At 46.6% G+C, this 22718-nt stretch overlaps 1 protein-coding gene across 4 annotated transcripts in view; it reads left to right on the top strand.

The window, feature by feature from the left end:
- Positions 1–22718, top strand: part of LOC138642656 (beta-Ala-His dipeptidase-like) — a 103247-nt gene that overhangs the window by 61008 nt on the left and 19521 nt on the right. For 3 of the 4 annotated variants that reach the window (XM_069730965.1, XM_069730964.1, XM_069730966.1), the window contains 2 exons: positions 4453–4613; positions 6183–6347. In XM_069730965.1, coding sequence (XP_069587066.1) covers positions 4453–4613; positions 6183–6347 — 326 coding nt within the window. The remainder of the gene's footprint in view (positions 1–4452; positions 4614–6182; positions 6348–22718) is intronic. The other variant, XM_069730967.1, reaches the window with a different exon arrangement.

The raw sequence follows: 22718 nt of genomic DNA, 5'->3' as shown, positions 1-22718 counted from the left end.
ACCGAGTCAGGTGCTTAGATGACGTGCTTGATCATGCTGGTGATAGTTAGGTTCATAGTGGTCAGGCCCCTGCTGATCTTCCCATGGCACATGTTGCAGATGGCTATGTTTGTCTCAGAACTCTCTTTAAAAAATTCTCAGACTGGGGAACACCTAACTCTTTGACGGAGAAATTCAGAACTGTCGGTGCTCTGTGGAACACTTGCCCGCCTTCTCCCTCCGGTCACCCCACTGCCTCTGCCTGTCTGTTTTGGTGGCTCTGTCATCCACTACCTCGTCTTCCACCACCGCACCCTTGTCTTCCTGACTTTGTGACCTAACAACAACAAGACTTAGCGGCAAAGGTGTCTCATCATCTTCCTCCTCCTTATCCCAAATTTGCCGTTCCCTATTGTCATGTTCTTGTGGCTGTTTTAAGTCTTGGGCATCACTAAGCAACATGTTGTCATGTCCTTCTTGGAACATGCAGGTTGAGAGTCCACAATCAAGAAATGTAGCTCCTCTGAGTGTCCTAGTGTGGAATCAATAGTCTCCCAGGACTCATCATGGTTGGAGGAATGAGAAACTTGCAGCAATCAAAGCAGTTTTTGTGAGTTTACTCCACCATAATATAGCAGAAAGAATGCAAGAGTGTATGAATGACAAATTCAATCCAGAAAAATGTTTCAATGCTTTTTCTCTGTTTTAGTGATCACAGAATGTTCACAGACCATGTAACATTCTATGTCTGAGAAATGGAGGCCTACTTCATTTTTAACCCCTTTCTGACCTCAGACGGGATAGTACGTCCGAGGTCAGATCCCCTGCTTTGATGCAGGGCTCCGCGGTGAGCCCGCATCAAAGCCGGGACATGTCAGCTGTTTTGAACAGCTGACATGTGCCCGTAATAGGTGCGGGCAGAATCGCGATCTGCCCGCACCTATTAACTAGTTAAATGCCGCTGTCAATCGCAGACAGCAGCATTTAACTACCATTTCTGGCCGGGCGACCGGAAATGACGTCATCGCCGACCCCCGTCACATGATCGGGGGTCGGCGATGCTGCAGAATAGTAACCATAGACCTCTATGGTTACTGATCCTCGGCAGCTGTGAGCGCCACCTAGTGGTCGGCGCTCACAGCACACCTGCAATTCTGCTACATAGCAGCGATCTGATGATCGCTGCTATGTAGCAGAGCCGATCGTGCTGTGCCTGCTTCTAGCCTCCTATGGAGGCAATTGAAGCATGGCAAAAGTAAAAAAAAAAAAGTAAAAAAAAATGTGAAAAAAATAAAAAAAATATAAAAGTTTAAATCACCCCCCTTTCGCCCCAATCAAAATAAATGAATTAAAAAAAAATCAAATCTACACATATTTGGTATCGCCGCACACAGAATCGCCCGGTCTATCAATTAAAAAAAAACATTAACCTGATCACTAAACGGCGTAGCGAGAAAAAAATGCGAAACGCCAGAATTACGTTTTTTTGGTCGCCGCGACATTGCATTAAAATGCAATAACGGGCGATCAAAAGAACGTATCAGCACCAAAATGCTATCATTAAAAACGTCATCTCGGCACACAAAAAATAAGCCCTCAACTGACCCCAGATCATGAAAAATGGAGACGCTACGGGTATCGGAAAATGGCGCAATTTTTTTTTATTTTTTTTTTTAGCAAAGTTTGGAATTTTTTTCACCACTTAGGTAAAAAATAACCTAGTTATGTTAGGTGTCTATGAACTCGTACTGACCTGGAGAATCATAATGGCAGGTCAGTTTTAGCATTTAGTGAACCTAGCAAAAAAGCCAAACAAAAAACAAGTGTGGGATTGCACTTTTTTTGCAATTTCACCGCACTTGGAATTTTTTTCCCGTTTTCTAGTACACAACATGCTAAAACCAATGTTTTCGTTCAAAAGTACAACTCGTCCCGCAAAAAATAAGCCCTCACATGGCCAAATTGACGGAAAAATAAAAAAGTTATGGCTCTGGGAAGGAGAGGAGTGAAAAACGAACACGGAAAAACGTAAAATCCCAAGGTCATGAAGGAGTTAAAAGCTTTTGTTCACTTTTATAGACCACAGAAATTTACTGCACACTACGGAATAGTGTATGCCTCAGAAATGTAGCCCAGGAAAATGAATGATTTTTAGGTGTGTTACATAACACACAAAAGACCTCAAAGGATATATTTCATGGATAAAAATACATTCAATTTTTCCAGCGCCCACAAAAAAAACTGCAGCTATATATTTTCCAATGGACTGCACAGGCCTAATCCCTGTCTAAAGACTGGATTCTGTCACTCTTCCTGCTCCTGCAACTTTCTCTACCTCCGTAGGCTAAATTCAAATTGTAAGTGATCCAAAGATTAGCCCTTAGAAGGGCTATTAGTATGATGGCTCAGCTTCAGCACCAGTATCAACGCTACAGGTCTCTGATTTGTTATACTGTTATGATGCAGTAACCCCGTTACAGCTAGGGGGCGCTGTATGTGCTCCCCAGGACACACATGGAGGCGTAATGGGGATAGTAAGACAGTGTCCGGCATTGTGGTGAATGGTCGGTATGTGTGTCGCAGAGGAAGGAACTCTGCGTTGTCGGCCTGAAGCAATGTTATGTTCTGGAACCTGTATTCCCAAAAGTTGTTGTGTAATTCTTAAGGGAGGCTGGCAAGGCTAGTTATGCGAGATGGGCGGGTCAAACTAGCCACACACACACTCCCACCTAGGGGAGTAGTTAAAGGTATATAATGTGACCAGGGTGTGGGTCACATGGTTCCTGTGTGGTTCCAGTGTTTGGATCTGAATGATCCAAGTGCAAGGTCCTGGAAGTCTAAGTGTTGGGAGTGTTATCTCCCTGTAGAGCACTTAGTGGGGCTTTGGACCTGGTGGCCTGGGGTGTTGGACGAAGTCCTGAATAGCACCTGGACAGGCCACATGCCTCTTTGTTGGACGGTCCCAGATGGGATTGACGTCCTGAAGAGCACAGTGTGATCGTGGTCCTGGACGGTCTGTGTTGGAAGCTCCTGTGAGTGGAGTCTTCCTGGAGCACCTGAAAGACTGTGGACCTGGACGATCTGTGCTGGGGAAGCTGTTGTCCTTCAGTGGGTCTGGACTGACTGAGGTATGCCTGCCAGGCAAGTTGGTGATTTTCGTGAGGCAGCTTTCCCAGAAAACAGGACTGACAAGGAGTCAGCATGAGGAGCGAAGCTCCTGGAAGGTAACCCCGGACAAGGGGATTGTCATAAACTGTGATATACAGCATAGAAGTGTATTTGCCATATGAACTGTGCGGTCACCCATGGCAACTGGTCAGATAAGGATCAGCATGTTTAGTGACGCAAGCTAACGATGTAAAACCATACGTGATGAAGTAATGGACTATCTGTAAGCCGGTGATGTGTAACCTGGCTTACGGTGCGGTTTATGACGCTTAAATATACCGTATAGACTGTTTTTTGTGTGCAAAACCATGGCCGTGTGCTTGAATCCCGTGCCAAGCGAGTATTCCCCAATGCGTTACTGAGTGCAATCTTACACTGTGCACACACAGGCCTTGACAAGCACTCAGTGGGCCAAGCTAGGCGGCGCCTGTCCTTTTATAACCTCTGATGACGTCACACGGTCAGCCAATCACAGTAATGCCACAACCAAGATGGCTACAGCATTACAGTGACTCACAGGCAATCCCCACATGCCTAGTGGCTGCGTAACAGGCTAAAAAAAACGTGGTGTGGAGATTCGAGTTTTACACTGAGCCCTATCATTACTCGCAGAGCACATCTGAGAACCGTGATACTTGAGTGATAATCGAGTATCACCGAACACGTTCGCTCATCTCTAATAATATAATATTGTAATAATCTTTATTTATATTGTGCCAACATAATCCACAGCGCTTACACAACAATCATAAGTAACAAAGTTAAAGATAATTACAATAATTGAAGCAAAATAATGACGACCCTGCTCGTAAGCGCTTAGAATCTAATATTAAAGGGAACCTGTCACCTGAATTTGGCGGGACTGGTTTTGGGTCATATGGGCGGAGTTTTCGGGTGTTTGATTCACCCTTTCCTTACCCGCTGGCTGCATGCTGGCTGCAATATTGGATTGAAGTTCATTCTCTGTCCTCCATAGTACACGCCTGCACAAGGCAAGATTGCTTTGCGCAGGCGTGTACTAAGGAGGACAGAGAATGAACTTCAATCCAATATTGCAGCCAGCATGCAGCCAGCGGGTAAGGAAAGGGTGAATCAAACACCCGAAAACTCCGCCCATATGACCCAAAACCAGTCCCGCCAAATTCAGGTGACAGAGTCCCTTTAACGTGTCCCGAAATATGGGGTACAATATTGTCCTATTTTGCTTGCTGCTTATGGGCTAAAATGCACACTTCCTGTTACAATAAAATCATATCTATTAAATAATGGCATCATGATTTAACCCTTTATCTCTTCTGTACATAGCAAGTCTTGTAGATACGTCTGGACACATCCTCATCCCAGGAATTTATGATGACGTTGCTCCCTTGAGTGAGGAAGAGAAAACATTATATGAAAATATAGATTTTGATATGGAGGAGCATAAAAATAGCACAGAAGTGAACACATTTTTATACAATACTAAGGTAACTGACATTTTTAGCATTATATCACATTTCTTTCATCCCATTCTGTCTTTCAATTATTACTGCTGATTAATCAAACATCGTGGGACGTAACACCTGTGTGTCTGGTCACCACCAGAGCACCGCTCTAGGCCACGTGCCCAGGCTCAGTATTTTACATCAGTATTTGTACAGGTTGAGTATTTGGTGAGTTTTTGCATCCGTATTTGTAAGGCCACGTGCACATGTTCATGTTTTCCAGAACTGTGGGAGAACGGCATTCTGTGCCTGTAATACAAGCAGAATAAAAATCACAAGTATTACTAGCTGCCCAAAAGTATCTTTTTTGATGCTCAAACAGGAGATGTACAGGAACAGTATAAGGAAGACCTGACGTTCTTTGTGATTACAGCTTTACGCCCCATTTACTCTATGATCTATCTATCTATCTATAAATCACCGATCGACTGCATGTTTGCGATAGATCATTCCACCTGGGTAAAAATTCATTGTTCTCGGCAGCACAGATCCTGTTTACATAGAAAGATGAGCTGCCGACAACAGTCGTTTTTAAGCAAGCTTAACCCCTTCATGACCTTGGGATTTTCCATTTTTCCGTTTTCGTTTTTTTGCTCCCCTTCTTCCCAGAGCCATAACATTTTTTCCCCGTCAATAAGGCCATGTGAGGGCTTGTTTTTTTGCCGGACGAGCTGTACTTTTGAAAGACACCATTGATTTTACCATAAAGTGTACTGGAAAACAGAAAAAAAAACAATCCAAATGCTGTGAAATTGCAAAAAAAAAAAAAACTGCAATTCCACAATTGTTTTTTGATCAAATCAGCTGTCAGGCGCCTGAAAAGATGAGCAAGAGCCCGCATCAGATGCCGGGGCACACCCTATGACGTATCCATTGGGCATAGGTCGTGAAGGGGTTAAAGATCATTTCTAGCACCTAATGAGTGTTTTGCTTGTTTGTGGGGTGATCGGCAGGCTGTGTAAACTACACAATTATCGGGAAATGTGTATTCCTAGCAACATCATTCCCAATAATTGTGCAAATGCATCTTTAAAGTTCTACATTTTGTCTCTCTGCTATTAGTCAGCCAGAGGCCGGGGCCACAGGAGCGTACATACTCTCATCCGCGAGAATCGGGTGAATTATGCAAATCACACTCTGATGAGATTTTGATCACAGTATCCGCATAGTGTGATCCAATTCTCTCGGATGAGGAGAAAATGGAGAAAAATATTCTCTATCTTCTTCACTCTGTCAGTCCATCTGATTGCACTCAGATGACATTTGAACCTTTGAACCAGTGTTGTCAGCAGTGTGCTAAAACATTCCGCTCCGCACATTCAGGCACACTACACATTGTAGACGCTTTCTTGCCCTTGAGTCCTTTATTCGAAAACATGCAAGAGAACGCCCAAGTGTCTGATATTTTACAATAATAAATTTAAAGGCAAGATCCGAGCGCCACCATGTGGCTATAACTGGTAACTCTTTTTCCTTGTAATCCAGGAATATACAGTATATGACAATTAACCCTATGCATTCCACCAAAATAACATTTCACCTCTCACACAGGAAGAGATTCTACAGCACATGTGGAGATATCCCAGTCTTTCCATCCATGGAATTGCAGGAGGATTTGCTGGAACTGGGACCAAAACTGTCATACCTTCAAAAGTCATTGGAAAGTTTTCAATTCGACAAGTTCCAAATATGCAAATTCCTGTAGTAGAAAAGCTGGTGAGGCAGAAATATATTGTTATATATGGTATATTAGAAAATGTGTGATTGCAGAGTGTCACAACTTGCACGCTGTTATAGAAGGAATTTTGGCCAAAAAATGAAGCCTCACAAACGTGGAAAAAATCTGTGTGCTTGGACCTTGTACGATGGCGCATCGAGTCCCTAGAGATCCATACTAGGGAACTTTAAGCACTTTGTGTCCATATGAATCCTACACAAAATATAATAAGGGTTTGTTTCCACGTTCAGGAAACGCTGCGTGTTATACGCTGCATAGAGACGCAGCGTCAAACACGCAGCGTCCAGATGTTACAGCATAGTGGAGGGGATTTAATGAAATCCCATCTCCACTATGCGTGGTAACACGCATCCGGCGGCCCTGCGATTCCGGACATGCGACGCGTCTTTTTAGATCTCAGCATGTCAGTTTACCTTGCGGCGACGCTGCGCCGCCACAAGGTATAACACAGGGCCCTATGTGTTGGGTGCGATGATTCCGCATTTGTGCAATGAACGCATCCAGCATCATCGCGTCCCCAGAAGGGGGCAGAGCGATTTTGCTGCTCCGCCCAAACCGCCGGCCATCCTGAACGTGGACACGTACCCTAACAGACACCCTGGCGCTCACAGGCTTGGTGTTGGCTGAGGCCACTGGTGGTTAGACACACTCTGTGTGTAGTCCTGTCTCCATTGCACATGTGCTAGATACTAGAAAACAAATAACTACCGCGTTACAGACCTGAAATGCTGGACATAAGGCATGCATATCCGCCTCGCATTTTCTGCATACCGTATGTCCAGCATTTCAGCTCTGTAACACGGTAGTTATTTGTTTTATGGGTCAGAGAACTAATTTGCTTCTTTCCCATTAATACCTTGTGCATGCTGTATCAGTACTATGATGTACACTATAGGCTGTAGAAGAAATAGTCCCACAACTATATAACTATATAACTGTATATAAGGCAAATCTACTACATGTCAACCACACCAACAACCTCTAGTGCTGAGAGATTTTAGACTAGTTTTAAACTCCATCTGTGGAATTGGGAGATTTTTAACTAAAACAATAAAAGTTATATTTTAACAAGTTACTCCAATTGGAGTAGACTGTGAATGTAGGTAAAATAAATATTGGAGATATTCATAAAACTAACCACTCAGTGAATCACTATAAAAAGGAAGATTTTACCTTTACTCTTGATTTTTGGATTACTTTATAATCCTCTGTTTGCAGCTCAAATATACATTGTCTCATTATCTGGAGTAATTCATGTTAGGTGTAATAAACACAACACCATCATGTACCCTTATTAGCCTTATTAGCCCTAATTAGTCCTATATATTGAGGGCGAGTCTTGGTCAACATGGGGCCCCAAATACTATCATATTGCTCCATCACACAGAAACATTTTGGTTGTATTTACATGCGCTGAGTTCAGGCCATTAACCCCTTAGTGACAGAGCCAATTTGCAGCTTATCGACCAGGCCAATTTTTACAATTCTGACCACTGTCAATTTATGAGCTTATAACTCTGGAACGCTGTAACGGATCCCGCTGATTCTGAGATAGTTTTTTCGTGACATATTGTACTTTTTGTTAGTGGTACAATTTCTTCAATATTACTTGCATTTATTTATGAAAAAAATGGAAATATGGTGAACATTTTTAAAAATTTAGCAATTTTCAAACTTTGAATTTTTATGCCCTTAAATCAGAGAGATATGTCACACAAAATACTTAATAAATAATATTTCCCACTTAGCTACTTTACATCAGCACAATTTTGGAAACCACATTTTTTTTTTTTGTCAGGAAGTTATAAGGGTTAAAAGTTGACCAGCGAATTCTCATCTTTACAACAAAATTTACAAACCCATTTTGTTAGGGACCATCTCACATTTAATGTCATTTTGAGGGGTGTACATGACAGAAAATTCCCAAAAGTGACACCATTCTAAAAGCTGCACCCCTCAAGGTGCTCAAAACCACATTCAAAAAGTTTATTAACCCTTCACGTGCTTCACAGGAACTGAAGCAATGTGGAAGGAAAAAATTAACATTGAACTTTTTTTTACAAACATTTTCTTTCAGAACCAATTTTTTTTATTTTCACAAGTGTAAAAAGAGAAAATGAACCACAAAACTTGTTGTGCAATTTCTCCTGAATACGCCAATACCCCATATGTGGGGGTAAATCACTGTTTGGGCACACGGCAGAGCTCAGAAGTGAAGGAGCGCCGTTTGACTTTTTCAACATAGAATTGGCTGGAATTGAAATTGTACGCCATGTCGCGTTTGGAGAGCCCCTGATGTGCCTAAACAGTGGAAACCCCCCACAAGTGACACCATTTTGGAAGCTAGACCTCTTAAGGAACTTATCTAGATGTGTGGTGAGCACTTTGAACCCCCAAGTACTTCACAGAAGTTTATAACGTAGAGCCGTGAAAATAAAAAATCATATTTTTTCCACAAAAATGATCTTTTCACCTCCAAATTTTTATTTTCATAAGGGTAATAGGAGAAACCATAAAAGTTGTTTCGCAATTTGTCCTGAGTACGCTGATACCCCATATGTGGGAGAAAACTACTGTTTGGGCACACGTCAGAACTCGGCAGGGAAGTAGTGATGCTTTGGAATGCAGACTAATGGAATGGTCTGCGGGCGTAATGTTGCATTTGCAGAGACCTTGATGTGCCTAAACAGTAGAAACCCCCCAAGTGACCCCATTTTGGAAACTAGACACCCCAAGGAGCTTATCTAGATTTTGGTGAGCACTTTGAAAGCCCAAGTGCTTCACAGAGGTTTATAACGCAGAGCCGTGAAAATAAAAAATCATTTTTTTTCCATAAAAAATAATTTTATAACCCCTAATTTTTTATTTTCCTAAGGGTAACAGGTAAAATTGGACCCCAAAAGTTGTAGTCCAATTTGTCCTGAGTACGCTGATGCACGATATGTGGGAGAAAACCGCACGGCAGAGCTCAGAAGGGAGGGAGAACCATTTAACATTTTGAATGCAAAATTGGCTGGAATCAATGGTGGCGCCATGTCGCGTTTGGAGACCTCCTGATGTACCTAAACAGTGGAAACTCCCCAATTCTAACTCCAACCCTAACCCCAACACACCCCTAACCCAAATCCCAACCCTAACCATAACCCTAATCACAACCCTAATCCCAACACACCCCTAACCCTAATCCCAACCCTAACCATAAGCCTAACCAAAACCTGCCCCTAACATTAATCCCAACCCTAACCATAACCCTAATCCCAACCCTAACCATAACCCTAATCCCAACCCTAACCATAACCCTAACCACAAACCTAACCCCAACATGCCCCTAACCCTAATCCCAACCCTAACCCTAATCCTAACCTTAACCATAACCCTAACCACAATCCTAATCCCAGCATACCCCTAACCCTAATCCCAACCCTAACCATAACCCAAACCTAAAAACCTAAGCCTAATCCCTAACCCTAACCACAGCCCTAATACCAACACACTTCTAACCCTAATCCCAACCCTAGCCATAACCCTAACCACAATCCTAACCCCAACATACCCCTAACCCTAATCCCAACCCTAACCCTAATCCCAACCCTAACACTAATCCTAACCATAACCCTAACCACAACCCTAATTCCAGTACACCCCTAATCCCAACCCTATCTATAACTCTAACCACAAACCTAACCATAATCCCAACCCTAACCATAACCCTAATACCAACACACCCCTAACCCTAATCCCAACCCTAACCATAACCCTACCCACAAACCTGACCCTAATCCCAAGCCTAACCCCAACACTAACCCTAATTTCAACCGTATCCCTAATTCAAACCCTAATCCCAACTCTAACCCTAATACCAACCCTAACCCTAACTTTAGCCCTAACCCTAACTTTATCCCAAATCACCTTAGCCAGCTCTAACCCTAATGGAAAAATGGAAATAAATACATTTTCTTTATTTTATTATTTTTCCCAGCTAAGGGATAAATGGGGGGGTTTATTTTTTTTTTATTTTGATCACTGTGATACGGTCTATCACAGTGACCAAAATGGACCAATAGGAAAAATCTTCCTATTGTTGCCGGGTGCCAGCAGATCTCAGCGGGCGCACTGCGCATGCGCCTGCCATTTTCTTACAGGAAGAAGAGGCTAGCGGCAGTTGGGGGAAGCAGGAGGACCCAGAGACACCGGGAGACACTGATAAGTATCGGGGAGGGATCAGAACCCAATCTTTCTGTCCCCTGATGTGCGATCACATCAGAGGACAGAGAAATTAAATGGCAAATCGCACTTTTTTTGCGGTTGCCGTTATACGGTTAATAACGGCGATCGCAACCCCGGGGTCAGTAAAAACCGACCCATATCATGTTCTCTGGGGTCTCAGCTACCCCCGGCAGCCGAGACCCCGGAGAAATTCCGACTCTGGGGGGCGCTATACACTTTCTCCACAGCGCCGTTGCTGTGGTTTAAGTACCCTTAACTACCACCGTTAAAAGGCGTATCGGCGGTCGCTAAGGGGTTAAATGAGCATACTCGACAATATTACAGTCGTTCAACACTTGTTCACCGGCCTCTTTACAGTGGCTAAGGAAGAATGGTGGGCACAGAATAATCACCAGTCTATCCCATACAATATCATGTAATCAACAGCACCTCTGCAGTTTGTACTGGGCGATGTGCTGCTGAGAACAATGATTTTTTTTCTGGCATAACCAATTCAATTATCTGATGAATGAGCATTATTTTACTTGTTTGTTGGGCGGTTGCTGACATGTTCACAGATAGGAACGCTCATCTGCGCTGCTGGGATTTATAAATGTGAATGCACCATATGTGACACACACAGTATGTTACACACACATATGTATGCACACATGTATACACACATATCACACACGCATGTATACACCGAGTACACACATATGTATGCACACACAGCACACACATGTATAAACAGAGCACATACACACGCACACATTATATATATATATATATGTATACAAAGAGCACATGCATACACATATATTTATTTATTTTTTATATATACTGTATATATAGTTGGAGCGCCCCCAGACACAGGGCCATGGGGTACTCGATCCGGGGTTGTCACGGTGGCTAGGCCCGGTCCGAGATCCTCCTAAGGGGCGTCCAATGAAAGGTGATGGTGCGTGGTGCAAGGTGCGAGGAATAACGAGGACACAGGGTTGTAGTCTCTTTACCTTTTTACTGAAAGCTTCGGGGTCCGCAGTCCAGAGCACTGCTAACGGGGCTGGCTGAGACCGGCCGGTCCGATGGCACATCCAGAGTTTCCTTTGCAGGTGGGAATCAGTGTCTACCTTCTAGCGCCTGTGTGTTGTAGTCCTTCCCTGCTGAGCACCACGGGATAATCCTCACAACTGTCGTATCTGTTCCTTCTCTCTCTCCGTCCCCCAGATTATATGGCTAGGACGCACCTTTATGACAGGTAGGCCTGGAGTTATTCTGGGACCCTAGAGCCGCCCCTCTCCCACGATTGCCTACTATGTCTTCTTAGGTGATGTATGGTAGACAGCCAACCTGTAATTAACTGTTCTGCCGCTGTTTGAAGTAATGCGTTGGGTCTGTTACTTCCTCGGTGCTCTGGCCACCGGCTACGCGCCACAGAAGGATGTTGCCAATCTCGGGGCACGACTCCTTCTGGTTCTATTTCCTTCGTACTATGATCCCACTTCTCACTTCTCCACAATATCCTTCTCTTTGTGTCCTTCCTTGAGATACCGCCGCAAGGTAGTGCAGGCGCGGTCCCGTAACAATCTGTCCTTTCTGATAGGTACCTGCCAGATTCCCAGTTCTGACAGGTCCTCCCTGGAGCTCTCCCAGGCTGCGATCTGCCTAACTTCCTGTCCGACCCCTAGTTTTACCAGTGTGAGGAGTGGCCTAGTACATAGTGCCTTTTGCTCCCCCTGGTGGCCGGAGTGTGAAGTGTAGTGTGTGACTGTGATACCTGGTCAAGTGAACTCCTTTAGTACAATCAGACATAACATCGCTCCCCTTAGTGGCAGAGCGACATTACTGCAACGACCAGGACTCTGGGGCACTGCACTCCTCCCCCCCCCCCGGTTAAATCCAGCACTTCCGGACTGGGAAAAGAAGAATAACAATACATGTTAATAGCAAACACACAAAATTTTTACATACTATGAACAAGTAAATATAACAGTGCTTTCCGTTATGGAAGGTAAGAACGCTTGAACGTTGCAAAAGATTAGTCATGCACAGTCCATGACTCCCAGTTCAGTAGGTGCAATCATAGAACAGCAGGGACCCCGGGTAAACAAAGGGGTCCCTGTGAAAGTTTTGAAGTGATTCACTGTCCATCATGCCATTGTCCATTTTTAAATCTATAATACAGATATTTACACAAGCATTTTCAACCAAATAGCAATTATCGTTAATATCTCCACGTTTTATAGCGAAGTGGAGTCTGATTCTGGGTGCTACGCGTAGACCTTCGCAGCGCAGGGGTGGCTATTGGCCTGACAGGGCCCGCTACACTTGCTATCGCTGGTGTAGTGCACTGTCTTCTAGCTACACTTCTAGTGAGTCTGGGCAGCACTGGCATGCTGGAGTTCTCAGTGCTGCCACTACTAGTGGTGGGCATGGCAGATTCACCGATGGCAGAGGGAGGGTCCGCTGGTTCGACCGTTGGCACCGCATCTTCTGGTGGGGTCGGCTGCGCTTGCGGGTCCAGATGCCCTGGCACCACATTTAGTTCTGGCGGTCTCAGTTGACGAAACGTTAAGACAGGTACCACAATGGCCTGATTTATTTGAGTCCAGGACTGGGGAAAATCGCCAAGAACAGTGTGTATCATCTTCTCCTCTTCCACCGGCGGAGAAGTCCTGGGATCTGTCTCCCCATCTTTTAGCTTATCAGGGCATATTTTCAGGTGGTCTCTGAATATGGCCGTTGAGGTCTCCCCTCCGCCTTTACTGATGAGACAGACCTTTGTATTGTCGAAATTGGAGGACAGAATGGTATACGGTTCCGCTTCCCATTGATCATCAAGCTTGTGTAGTCTCCTCTTTCGTTTGAGTACCTGCTCACCAGGTGACAATGGAGCCGCGGGAGCATACTGGTTGTAGTCCCTCTCTTGCTTTTGTCTGGCTTGAGCGAGATTCCTTTCTACACATTCCTGTACTTTGCGGTACCTTTGCTGCCTCTCGGTATCCCAATCTGCATCTGGTGATATATCTTCGGGGGTCAGGACCCCCATGTCCAGATCGACGGGTAACTTGCTAGACCTTCCTCGCATCAGGTATGCTGGGGTGCAGTTGGTGGAATTCACCAGGATGTGGTTGTACATATCTACCAAGTCTGGTAACTTTGTGGGCCACAAGTTCCGCTCCTCTACAGGTAAGGTCTTCAGTAAGTCGATCACCACTTGGTTCATCTTCTCACACATCCCGTTGGTCTGTGGATGGTACGGCGTGGTTCTGATCTTCTTACACCCGTACAAATTGCAGAACTCCTGGAACACCTCTGCTTCAAATGCAGGCCCCTGATCGGTCAACACCTTCTCTGGGTACCCATGGGGTCTACAAAAGTACTGCTGGAAGGTTTTGGCAGCCGTCCTAGCCGTTAGATCTTTGACTGGTACGACTACCAGGAATCTGGAATAGTGGTCCACAATGGTGAGAGCGTAGATATTACCTGACCAGCTAGGTGTTAGCTTTACGTGATCCAGCGCGACCAACTCGAGCGGCCGTTTGGTGATGATGGGCTGCAAGGGAGCCCGTTGGCTGTCATGATCCTTCCGGCGTAGGCTACAGGGGCCACACTCTCGACACCACTTCTCGATGGCTTTCTTCATGCCGATCCAGTAGAACCTCCCACGGAGTAGCCCCTCCAGCTTCTTCCATCCGAAGTGTCCTGCCCCATCGTGGTACGCTCCCAGGACCATTGGCACATCTTGTCTTGGGACCACGATCTGCCATACCAATTCGTGAGTGCGGGGGTCAATGCTCCTTCGGCACAGCTTGCCATCGTGAATAAACAGTTTGCCCCTCTCCTTCCACAACTGTAATGCCTCCGGTGGATCATCCGGGCCGGGATGCAAACCTGCCTGCGTCAGGAGCTCTTTCACCCGACAGACCGCAGGGTCACCATCCTGGTTCTCTGCCCACCCGTGGTGGGGCAGGGGATTTAACAGGGCGCCCTGTTTGTTTCTGCGCCTGTTTTCCACCTGATGGGAACACTGAGTTGCCTTGGGGCGATGGAAGGCGGGCATCTCTACTTCTTCAAATGCTTCTGGATCTTCCCCCATTTCGGGCAGGTGAGGCATTCGGGACAATGCATCGGCATTCGCATTCTTGTGTCCCGCCCGGTACTTGATGGTGAAGTCGTAATTGGACAACCAGGCCATCCACCGCTGCTCCAAAGCACCGAGTTTCGCTGTGTCCAAGTTCGTTAGTGGATTATTATCCGTGAAGACAGTGAATTTTGTTGAGGCCAGATAGTGCTTGAACCTCTCAGTCACGGCCCAAACGACGGCGAGGAACTCCAGCTTAAAGGAACTGTAGTTGTCCGGGTTCCTTTCAGTGGGGCGAAGCTTCCTGCTGGCGTAAGCGATTACCCGTTCCTTGCCCTTCTGGACCTGGGACAGCACAGCTCCCAGCCCCACGTTGCTGGCATCCGTATACAATGCAAACGGTTGGTCGTATTCAGGGTAGGCTAGTACTTCTTCTCCCGTCAGTGCCGATTTTAAGCAAGTGAATGATCCTTCCAGTCCGTCGTTCCAATCCAACGGGGTAATCTTACCCTTCGGTTTCTTAGGCTGGCCCACCAACAGGTCTTGCAACGGCGCGGCCTTCTTGGTGAAGTCCTTGATAAACCTCCGGTAGTAGCCCACCAACCCGAGGAACTGCCGGACTTCATGAAGGTTACCGGGCTGCGGCCAGTCTTTGATCACCGTGACCTTGTCGGGGTCTGGGGCCACTCCTTCGGCACTCACCACATGGCCCAGGTACTGTACTTTGGGTTTTAGCAGATGGCATTTGGACGGTTTCACCTTTAAGCCAAAGTTGGACAGCGCTTCAAATACCTCGGCCAGGTGCTTCAAATGGTCTTCATAGGTCTTAGAGAAGACAATGACATCGTCCAGATATAGCAGCACGGTCTCAAAGTTCTTGTGTCCCAAACAGCACTCCATCATCCTCTGGAACGTCCCCGGGGCGTTACACAATCCGAAGGGCATGTAGTTGAACTCGCAGAGACCCATCGGCGTTGTGAAGGTTGTCTTTTTCTTGTCCGCCTATGCCACGGGAACCTGCCAGTACCCACTGGTGAGATCTAAGGTAGAGAAGTAATTAGCAGACTTTAACGCAGCCAAGGACTCTTCTATCCTAGGCAGGGGGTATGCATCCTTATGTGTAATGCGGTTTAATTGCCTATAATCCACACACATCCTCATGGTGCCATCTTTCTTCCTAACGAGGACTAATGGAGCTGCCCAGGGGCTACAGCTGTCTCTCACTACCCCAGCCTCCTTCATCTCTCGCAACATGTCCTTGGCACAATGATAATGAGCTGGGGGTACAGGACGGTATCTTTCTTTTACGGGTGGGTGATCTCCTGTGGGGATGTGATGTTGAATCCCTTTTACCCGCCCGAAATCAAGGGGTGCTTGCTGAATACCCGCTCATACTCGTGAACCACCCTGTAGGCCCCCTGTATCTGGTGAGATGGAGTAGAATCAGTGCCCACATGTAATTCTTGACACCAATCTTTTGATTGCTCTGCAGAGCCGTTGTCCTCTGCCGACTTGGACGGAGCCAAGGGCCTGGGTGTCTGTATCACGCTATTATTAACAATAAACAGCTTGGCAAGTGTGACATATTTGGTTAGGTGGACTTCTTCCTCCCCACAGTTAAGGACACGTACTGGCACCCTCCCCTTGCGGACGTCAACCACCCCTCTGGCTGTCAGGAGGGTAGGCCTATTATCCGAATACACGGGTTCTACCAGGGCCTGATAGTCTTTACCCCCGAGACCTATGGCTGCCCGACACCATATTAACATTTCACTCCTGGGGGGTATTGCAATGGGGTTCGAATCACTCACTGTGACCCGGCCAATTTCACCACCAGTCAGCTCCACCTGCTGTCTCTGCATTAGGGCTGATTTCTTTCTGCAAGGCACGTTGTTCACTGTAACCAGCTGTCTCTGCTACTTGCTGCAACAAGACAATAACTTCTGCAAGACAATTTTCTATGACATTAGTACCGATGGTCATCATGGGATTACATTCGCGCCGGTCAATATCAACAATGACAATTCCCTGGGCCTCCAATTCTACCCGCCCCACCTTAATAGTGACCTCTTTATACCCCACTTGCGGCAGCGGCTGGCCATTACTAGCTATTATGGTAAAATCATCATCGGGGCACGGGTAATGTCGGTGTCCTCCCAATAACGTCTATAAAGAATGTAGGGCATAGTTGTCACCTGGGAACCGGTGTCCAGCAAAGCGTTCATGGGGATACCGTCGATCACGATGGGCAGAACTGGTCACCCCCGATGTATTTGGCTCTCCAATTTTGCGGGCCTGGGCGTTCTCCTGGGGGTCGGCCCTTGGCCCCAGGGGTTGCCCGTTTAACTGACAGTACCTTGCAAGATGGCACACCTGGCGGCAGCGGCGGCAAATAGGTCGTCCATCCCGATGAAAGCGATCGTCGTCTCTGATTCTGGTCGATGGAACTCTCCTTGGTCGCTGCCAGGGGACATCTTCCGGTCTGGAAGCCAACTGGATCTTCTCCTTGGGGGCCTCCTGTAGGGACTGGACGGTCCGGGCTAGGGCAGCAACGCTCCTGGTCAGTTCCTGTACCAGGAGGCGCAGTCCTGCAGGGGAGTCGTCCTCCAGGATCTGGGCATCGGCTTCGGCGGAGACGGGTGCGTCCGGCGCCGCCTCCTGGTGGTACGTGAGGGCTTGACGCCTGGGAAGTGTGGCACGGCTGGGCAGTCGCTCTGGTAGTGCCTGGATGGCTTTATCTTTGAATTGCGCAAAAGTCAGGTCTGGATTCTGCATGGCCAGGAAGTGTAGCTGGGCTTTTTGGTTACTGCACAGGAGCCCCTCGATGAACTGCTCCTTCAGGAGTTTATCTTCATCTTGCATGCTGTTTGGGTCACTTTGCTTGATGGCCCGCAGCGCCTCCTGAAGATTAAGGGCATAGTCCCGTAAGCTATCCTGCGGGCTCTGCTTGCACCCATAAAACATCAATTTAATTTCCATGGCGGTGCGGGTGTCAAAGGTGGTTTTAAGCTTTGCAAATACCTGTTGCGCAGTTTTCTTGTCTGCAACGGGCCAGGACTTCACTTCCCTCAATGCCACTCCAAAGAGTTTGCCGGTTATCATATGAACTTTCTGAGGCTCCGTCAAGGGATAAAACTCGAGCAGGCTACAAATCCCCTCTTTAAAGTCAGTTAACATATGAGCTTCTCTGGAGTATCGCGGCAGCCAGGTGGCTCCTGATAGGTACGGCATAGAGAAGGGCATTATGGCTGTTGTAGCAGCGGCAGCATCCGGCTGGTTGATGGGAGCGGCAAGCCCCGCGGCATCCGGAGGTGATACCAGACCCGTGGCTGCGTCTGGAAGTGCTCCTGAGTCTGCAGCTGTGGCCGCCGCCTCCGCTCCTCCGGGATCCGACATGGCCGTTCTCCCCCCCTTGCTAACATGCCGGGGTCGAGGTTCTCCTTCCGGGAACGGCGCCGGGGTCGGGGCTCTTCTTCCGGGATCGGCACCTTACCGCATCTTCCGCTCCGTGCTCTTTTCCAGCTGGCTTCACCCACGAAGCTATGGCTCCTCCCTTCGCGCGCCACACGGCGCGACAATGGCGGATTTTTGGCGGCAAATAGCGATACACAGTCTTTGCAATAAGTCACAGTTCAATCACAGTTCCAAGGCACACATGACCTGATTCTTCAGGCTTAAGTACATCCTGTTCGTGACGCCAAGTTGGAGCGCCCCCAGACACAGGGCCACGGGGTACTCGATCCGGGGTTGTCACGGTGGCTAGACCTGGTCCGTGATCCTGCTAAGGGGCGTCCAATGAAAGGTGATGGTGCGTGGTGCAAGGTGCGAGGAATAATGAGGACACAGGGTTGTAGTCTCTTTACCTTTTTAGTGAAGGCTTCGGGGTCTGCAGTCCAGAGCACTGCTAACGGGGCTCGCTGAGATTGGCCAGTCCGATGGCACATCCAGAGTTTCCTTTGCAGGTGGGAATCAGTGTCTACCTTCTAGCGCCTCTGTGTTGTAGTCCTTCCCTGCTGAGCACCACGGGATAATCCTCACAACTGTCGTATCTGTTCCTTCTCTCTCTCTGTCCCCCAGATTATATGGCTAGGACGCAACTTTATGACAGGTAGGCCTGGAGTTATTCTGGGACCCTAGAGCCGCCCCTCTCCCACAATTGCCTCCTATGTCTTCTTAGGTGACGTATGGTAGACAGCCAACCTGTAATTAACTGTTCTGCCGCTGTTTGAAGTAATGCGTTGGGTCTGTTACTTCCTCGGTGCTCTGGCCACCGGCTACGCGCCACAGAAGGATGTTGCCAATCTCGGGGCACGACTCCTTCTGGTTCTATTTCCTTCTTACTATGATCCCACTTCTCACTTCTCCACAATATCCTTCTCTTCGTGTCCTTCCTTGAGATAATAATAATAATTTTTATTTATATAGCGCCAACATATTCCGCAGCGCTTTACAAATTATAGAGGGGACTTGTACAGACAATAGACATTACAGCATAACAGAAATACAGTTCAAAACAGATACCAGGAGGAATGAGAGCCCTGCTCGCAAGCTTACAAACTATGAGGAAAAGGCGAGACACGAGAGGTGGATGGTAACAATTGCTTTAGTTATTCGGACCGGCCATAGTGTAAGGCAATATTGGATTGAAGTTCATTCTCTGTCCTCTGTAGTACATGCCTGCACAAGGCAATCTTGCCTTGCACAGGTGTGTACTATGGAGGACAATATTGCAGCCAGCATGCAGCCAGCGGGTAAGGAAAGGGTGAATCAAAAACCCCAAAACCCCGCCTCCATGGCTGAAGATTGTTCCCTCCAAATTCAGGTGACAGTGTCCCTTTAAATAGGCCACACAGGGATCGTTAGGCGGTAGGCCAGTCTGAACAAATGAGTTTTTAGGGCACGCTTAAAACTGTGGGGATTAATCGTATTAACCTAGGTAGTGCATTCCAAAGAATCGGCGCAGCACGTGTAAAGTCTTGGAGACGGGAGTGGGAGGTTCTGATTATTGAGGATGCTAACCTGAGGTCATTAGCGGAGCGGAGGGCACGGGTAGGGTGGTAGACTGAGACAAGGGAGGAAATGTAGGGTGGTGCTGAGCCATGGAGTGCTTTGTGGATAAGGGTAGTAGTTTTGTACTGGATTCTGGAGTGGATGGGTAGCCAGTGTAATGACTGGCACAAGGTAGAGGCATCGGTGTAACGGTTGGTGAGGAATATGATCCTGGCAGCAGCATTCAGGACAGATTGGAGCAGGGAAAGTTTGGTAAGAGGGAGGCCGATTGGTAGAGAGTTACAATAGTCCAGATGAGAATGAATAAGTGAAACAGTAAGAGTTTTTGCAGAATCGAAAGTAAGAAAAGGGCGAATTCTAGAAATGTTTTTGAGATGCAGGTAAGAAGAGCGAGCCAGTGATCGGATGTGGGGGGTGAATGAAAGGTCAGAATCAAGGATGACCCCAAGGCAGCGGGCATGTTGCTTTGGAGTAATGGTGGAACCACACACGGAGATGGCAATGTCAGGCAAAGGTAGGTTAGTAGAGGGAGAGGACACGAGGAGTTCAGTTTTTGACAGGTTTAGTTTCAGATAGAGGGAGGACATGATGTTAGAGACAGCGGTAAGACAATCACTGGTGTTTTCTAAAAAGGTCGGCGTGACAACAGGAGAAGAGGTGTATAATTGGGTGTCGTCAGCATAGAGATGGTACTGGAAACCAAATCTACTGATTGTTTGTCCAATAGGGGCAGTATACAAAGAGAAGAGGAGGGGGCCTAGGACTGATCCTTGAGGAACCCCAACAGTAAGGGGAAGGTGAGAGGAGGAGGAACCAGCAAAACATACAGTGAAGGATCGGTCAGAGATAGGAGGAGAACCAGGAGAGAACGGTGTCCTTGAGGCCGATGGAGCGGAGCATAGTGAGGAGGAGCTGATGATCCACAGTATCGAATGCTGCAGAGAGATCCAAGAGAATTAGCATGGAGTAGTGACCATTAGATTTAGCTGTTAGTAGGTCATTAGAGCCTTTAGTGAGGGCAGTTTCAGTAGAGTGTAAAGAGCAGAAGCCAGATTGATACCGCCGCAAGGTAGTGCAGGTGCGGTCCCGTAACAATCTGTCCTTTCTGCTAGGTACCTGCCAGATTCCCAGTTCTGACAGGTCCTCCCTGGAGCCCTCCCAGGCTGCGTTCTGACCCAACTTCCTATCCAACCCCCAGTTTTTCCTGTGTGAGGAGTGGCCTAGTACATAGTGCCTTTTGCTCCCCCTGGTGGCCGGAGTGTGAAGTGTAGTGTGTGACTGTGATACCTGGTCAAGTGAACTCCTTTAGTGCAATCAGATATAACATCGCTCCACTTAGTGCTTAGTGGCAGAGCAACATTACTGCAACAACCAGGACTCTGGGGCGCTGCATATATATATATATATATATATATATATATATATAGTGGGGAAAAAAGTACTTAGCCAGCCACCAATTGTGCACGTTCTCCCACTTAAAAAATTAAAAAGATGAAAGAGGCCTGTAATTGAAATAGGTAGACCACAACTGTGAGTCAAAATGAGAAAACATCCAGAAAATCACCTTGTCTGATTTGGCAACATTTAATTTGAAAATTATGGTGGAAAATAAGTATTTGGTCACCTAACAACATGCAAGATTTCTGGCTCTCTCAGACCTGTAACTTCTTCTTTAAGAGGCTCCTCTGTCCTCCACTCATTTCTGTTTGGTAGAAACAAAACTCGTCATTTTTGGAGGAGACAGAATGCTGAGTTGCATCCAAAGAACTCCATACCTACTGTGAAGCATGGGGGTGGCAACATCATGCTTTGCGGCTATTTCTTTGCAAAGGGACCAATACGACTGATCCGTGTACATGAAAGAATTAATGGGGCCACATATTGGGAGATTTTGAGTACAAACCTCCTTCCATCAGCAAGGGCATTGAAGATGAAACATGGATGGGTCTTTCAGCATGATAATGATCCCAAGCACACCGCCAGGACAACAAAGGAGTGGCTTCTTAAGAAGCATATGAAGGTCCTGGAGTGGCCTAGCCAGTCTCCAGATCTCAACCCCATAGAAAACCTTTGAAGGGAGTTGAAAGTCCATGTTGCCCAGTGACAGACCCAAAACATCACTGCTCTAGAGGAGATCTGTATGGAGGAATGGGCCAACTTACCACCAACTGTGTGCCAACCTTTTGAAGACTTACAGAAAACATCATTGCCAACAAACGATATATAACAAAATATTGACATGAACTTTTGTTAATGACCAAATACCGTATATACTCGAGTATAAGCCAACCCGAGTATAAGCCGACCCCCCTAATTTTGCCACAAAAAAATGGGAAAACTTATTGACTCGAGTATAAGCCTAAGGTAGAAAATGCAGCAGCTACCGGTAAATGTCAAAAATATAAATAGATACCAATAAAAGTAAAATTAATTGAGACATCAGTAGGTTAAGTGTTTTTGAATATCCATATTGAATCAGGAGCCCCATATAATGCTCCATACAGTTCATGATGGGCCCCATAAGATGCTCCATACAAAATACGCCCCATATAATGCTCCATATTAAAATATGCCCCATATAATGCTGCACAAAGGTTAATAATGGCCCCATAAGTGCTCCATAGAAACATTTGCCCCATACAATGCTGCATAAAGGTTGATGACCCCATAAGATGCTCCATACATTATGGCCCAATAAGATGCTCCACACATTATGCCCCATAAGATGCTCCACACATTATGCCCCATGAGATACTCCACACATTATGCCCCATAAGATGCTCCACACATTATGCCCCATGAGATGCTCCACACATTATGCCACATAAGATGCTCCACACATTATGCCCCATGAGATGCTCCACACATTATGCCACATAAGATGCTTCACACATTATGCCCCATAAGATGCTCCATACATTATTCCCCATAAGATGCTCCACGCATTATTCCCCATAAGATGCTCCACGCATTATGCCCCATAAGATGCTCCACGCATTATGCCCCATAAGATGCTCCACGCATTATGCCCCATAAGATGCTCCAT

Source organism: Ranitomeya imitator, chromosome 6, assembly GCF_032444005.1.
Source record: "Ranitomeya imitator isolate aRanImi1 chromosome 6, aRanImi1.pri, whole genome shotgun sequence".
In the NCBI taxonomy this organism is placed as follows: Eukaryota; Metazoa; Chordata; class Amphibia; order Anura; family Dendrobatidae; genus Ranitomeya; species Ranitomeya imitator.
The sequence above is the reverse complement of the archived record's forward strand: the minus strand, read 5'-3'. Positions and strand labels throughout refer to the sequence as shown.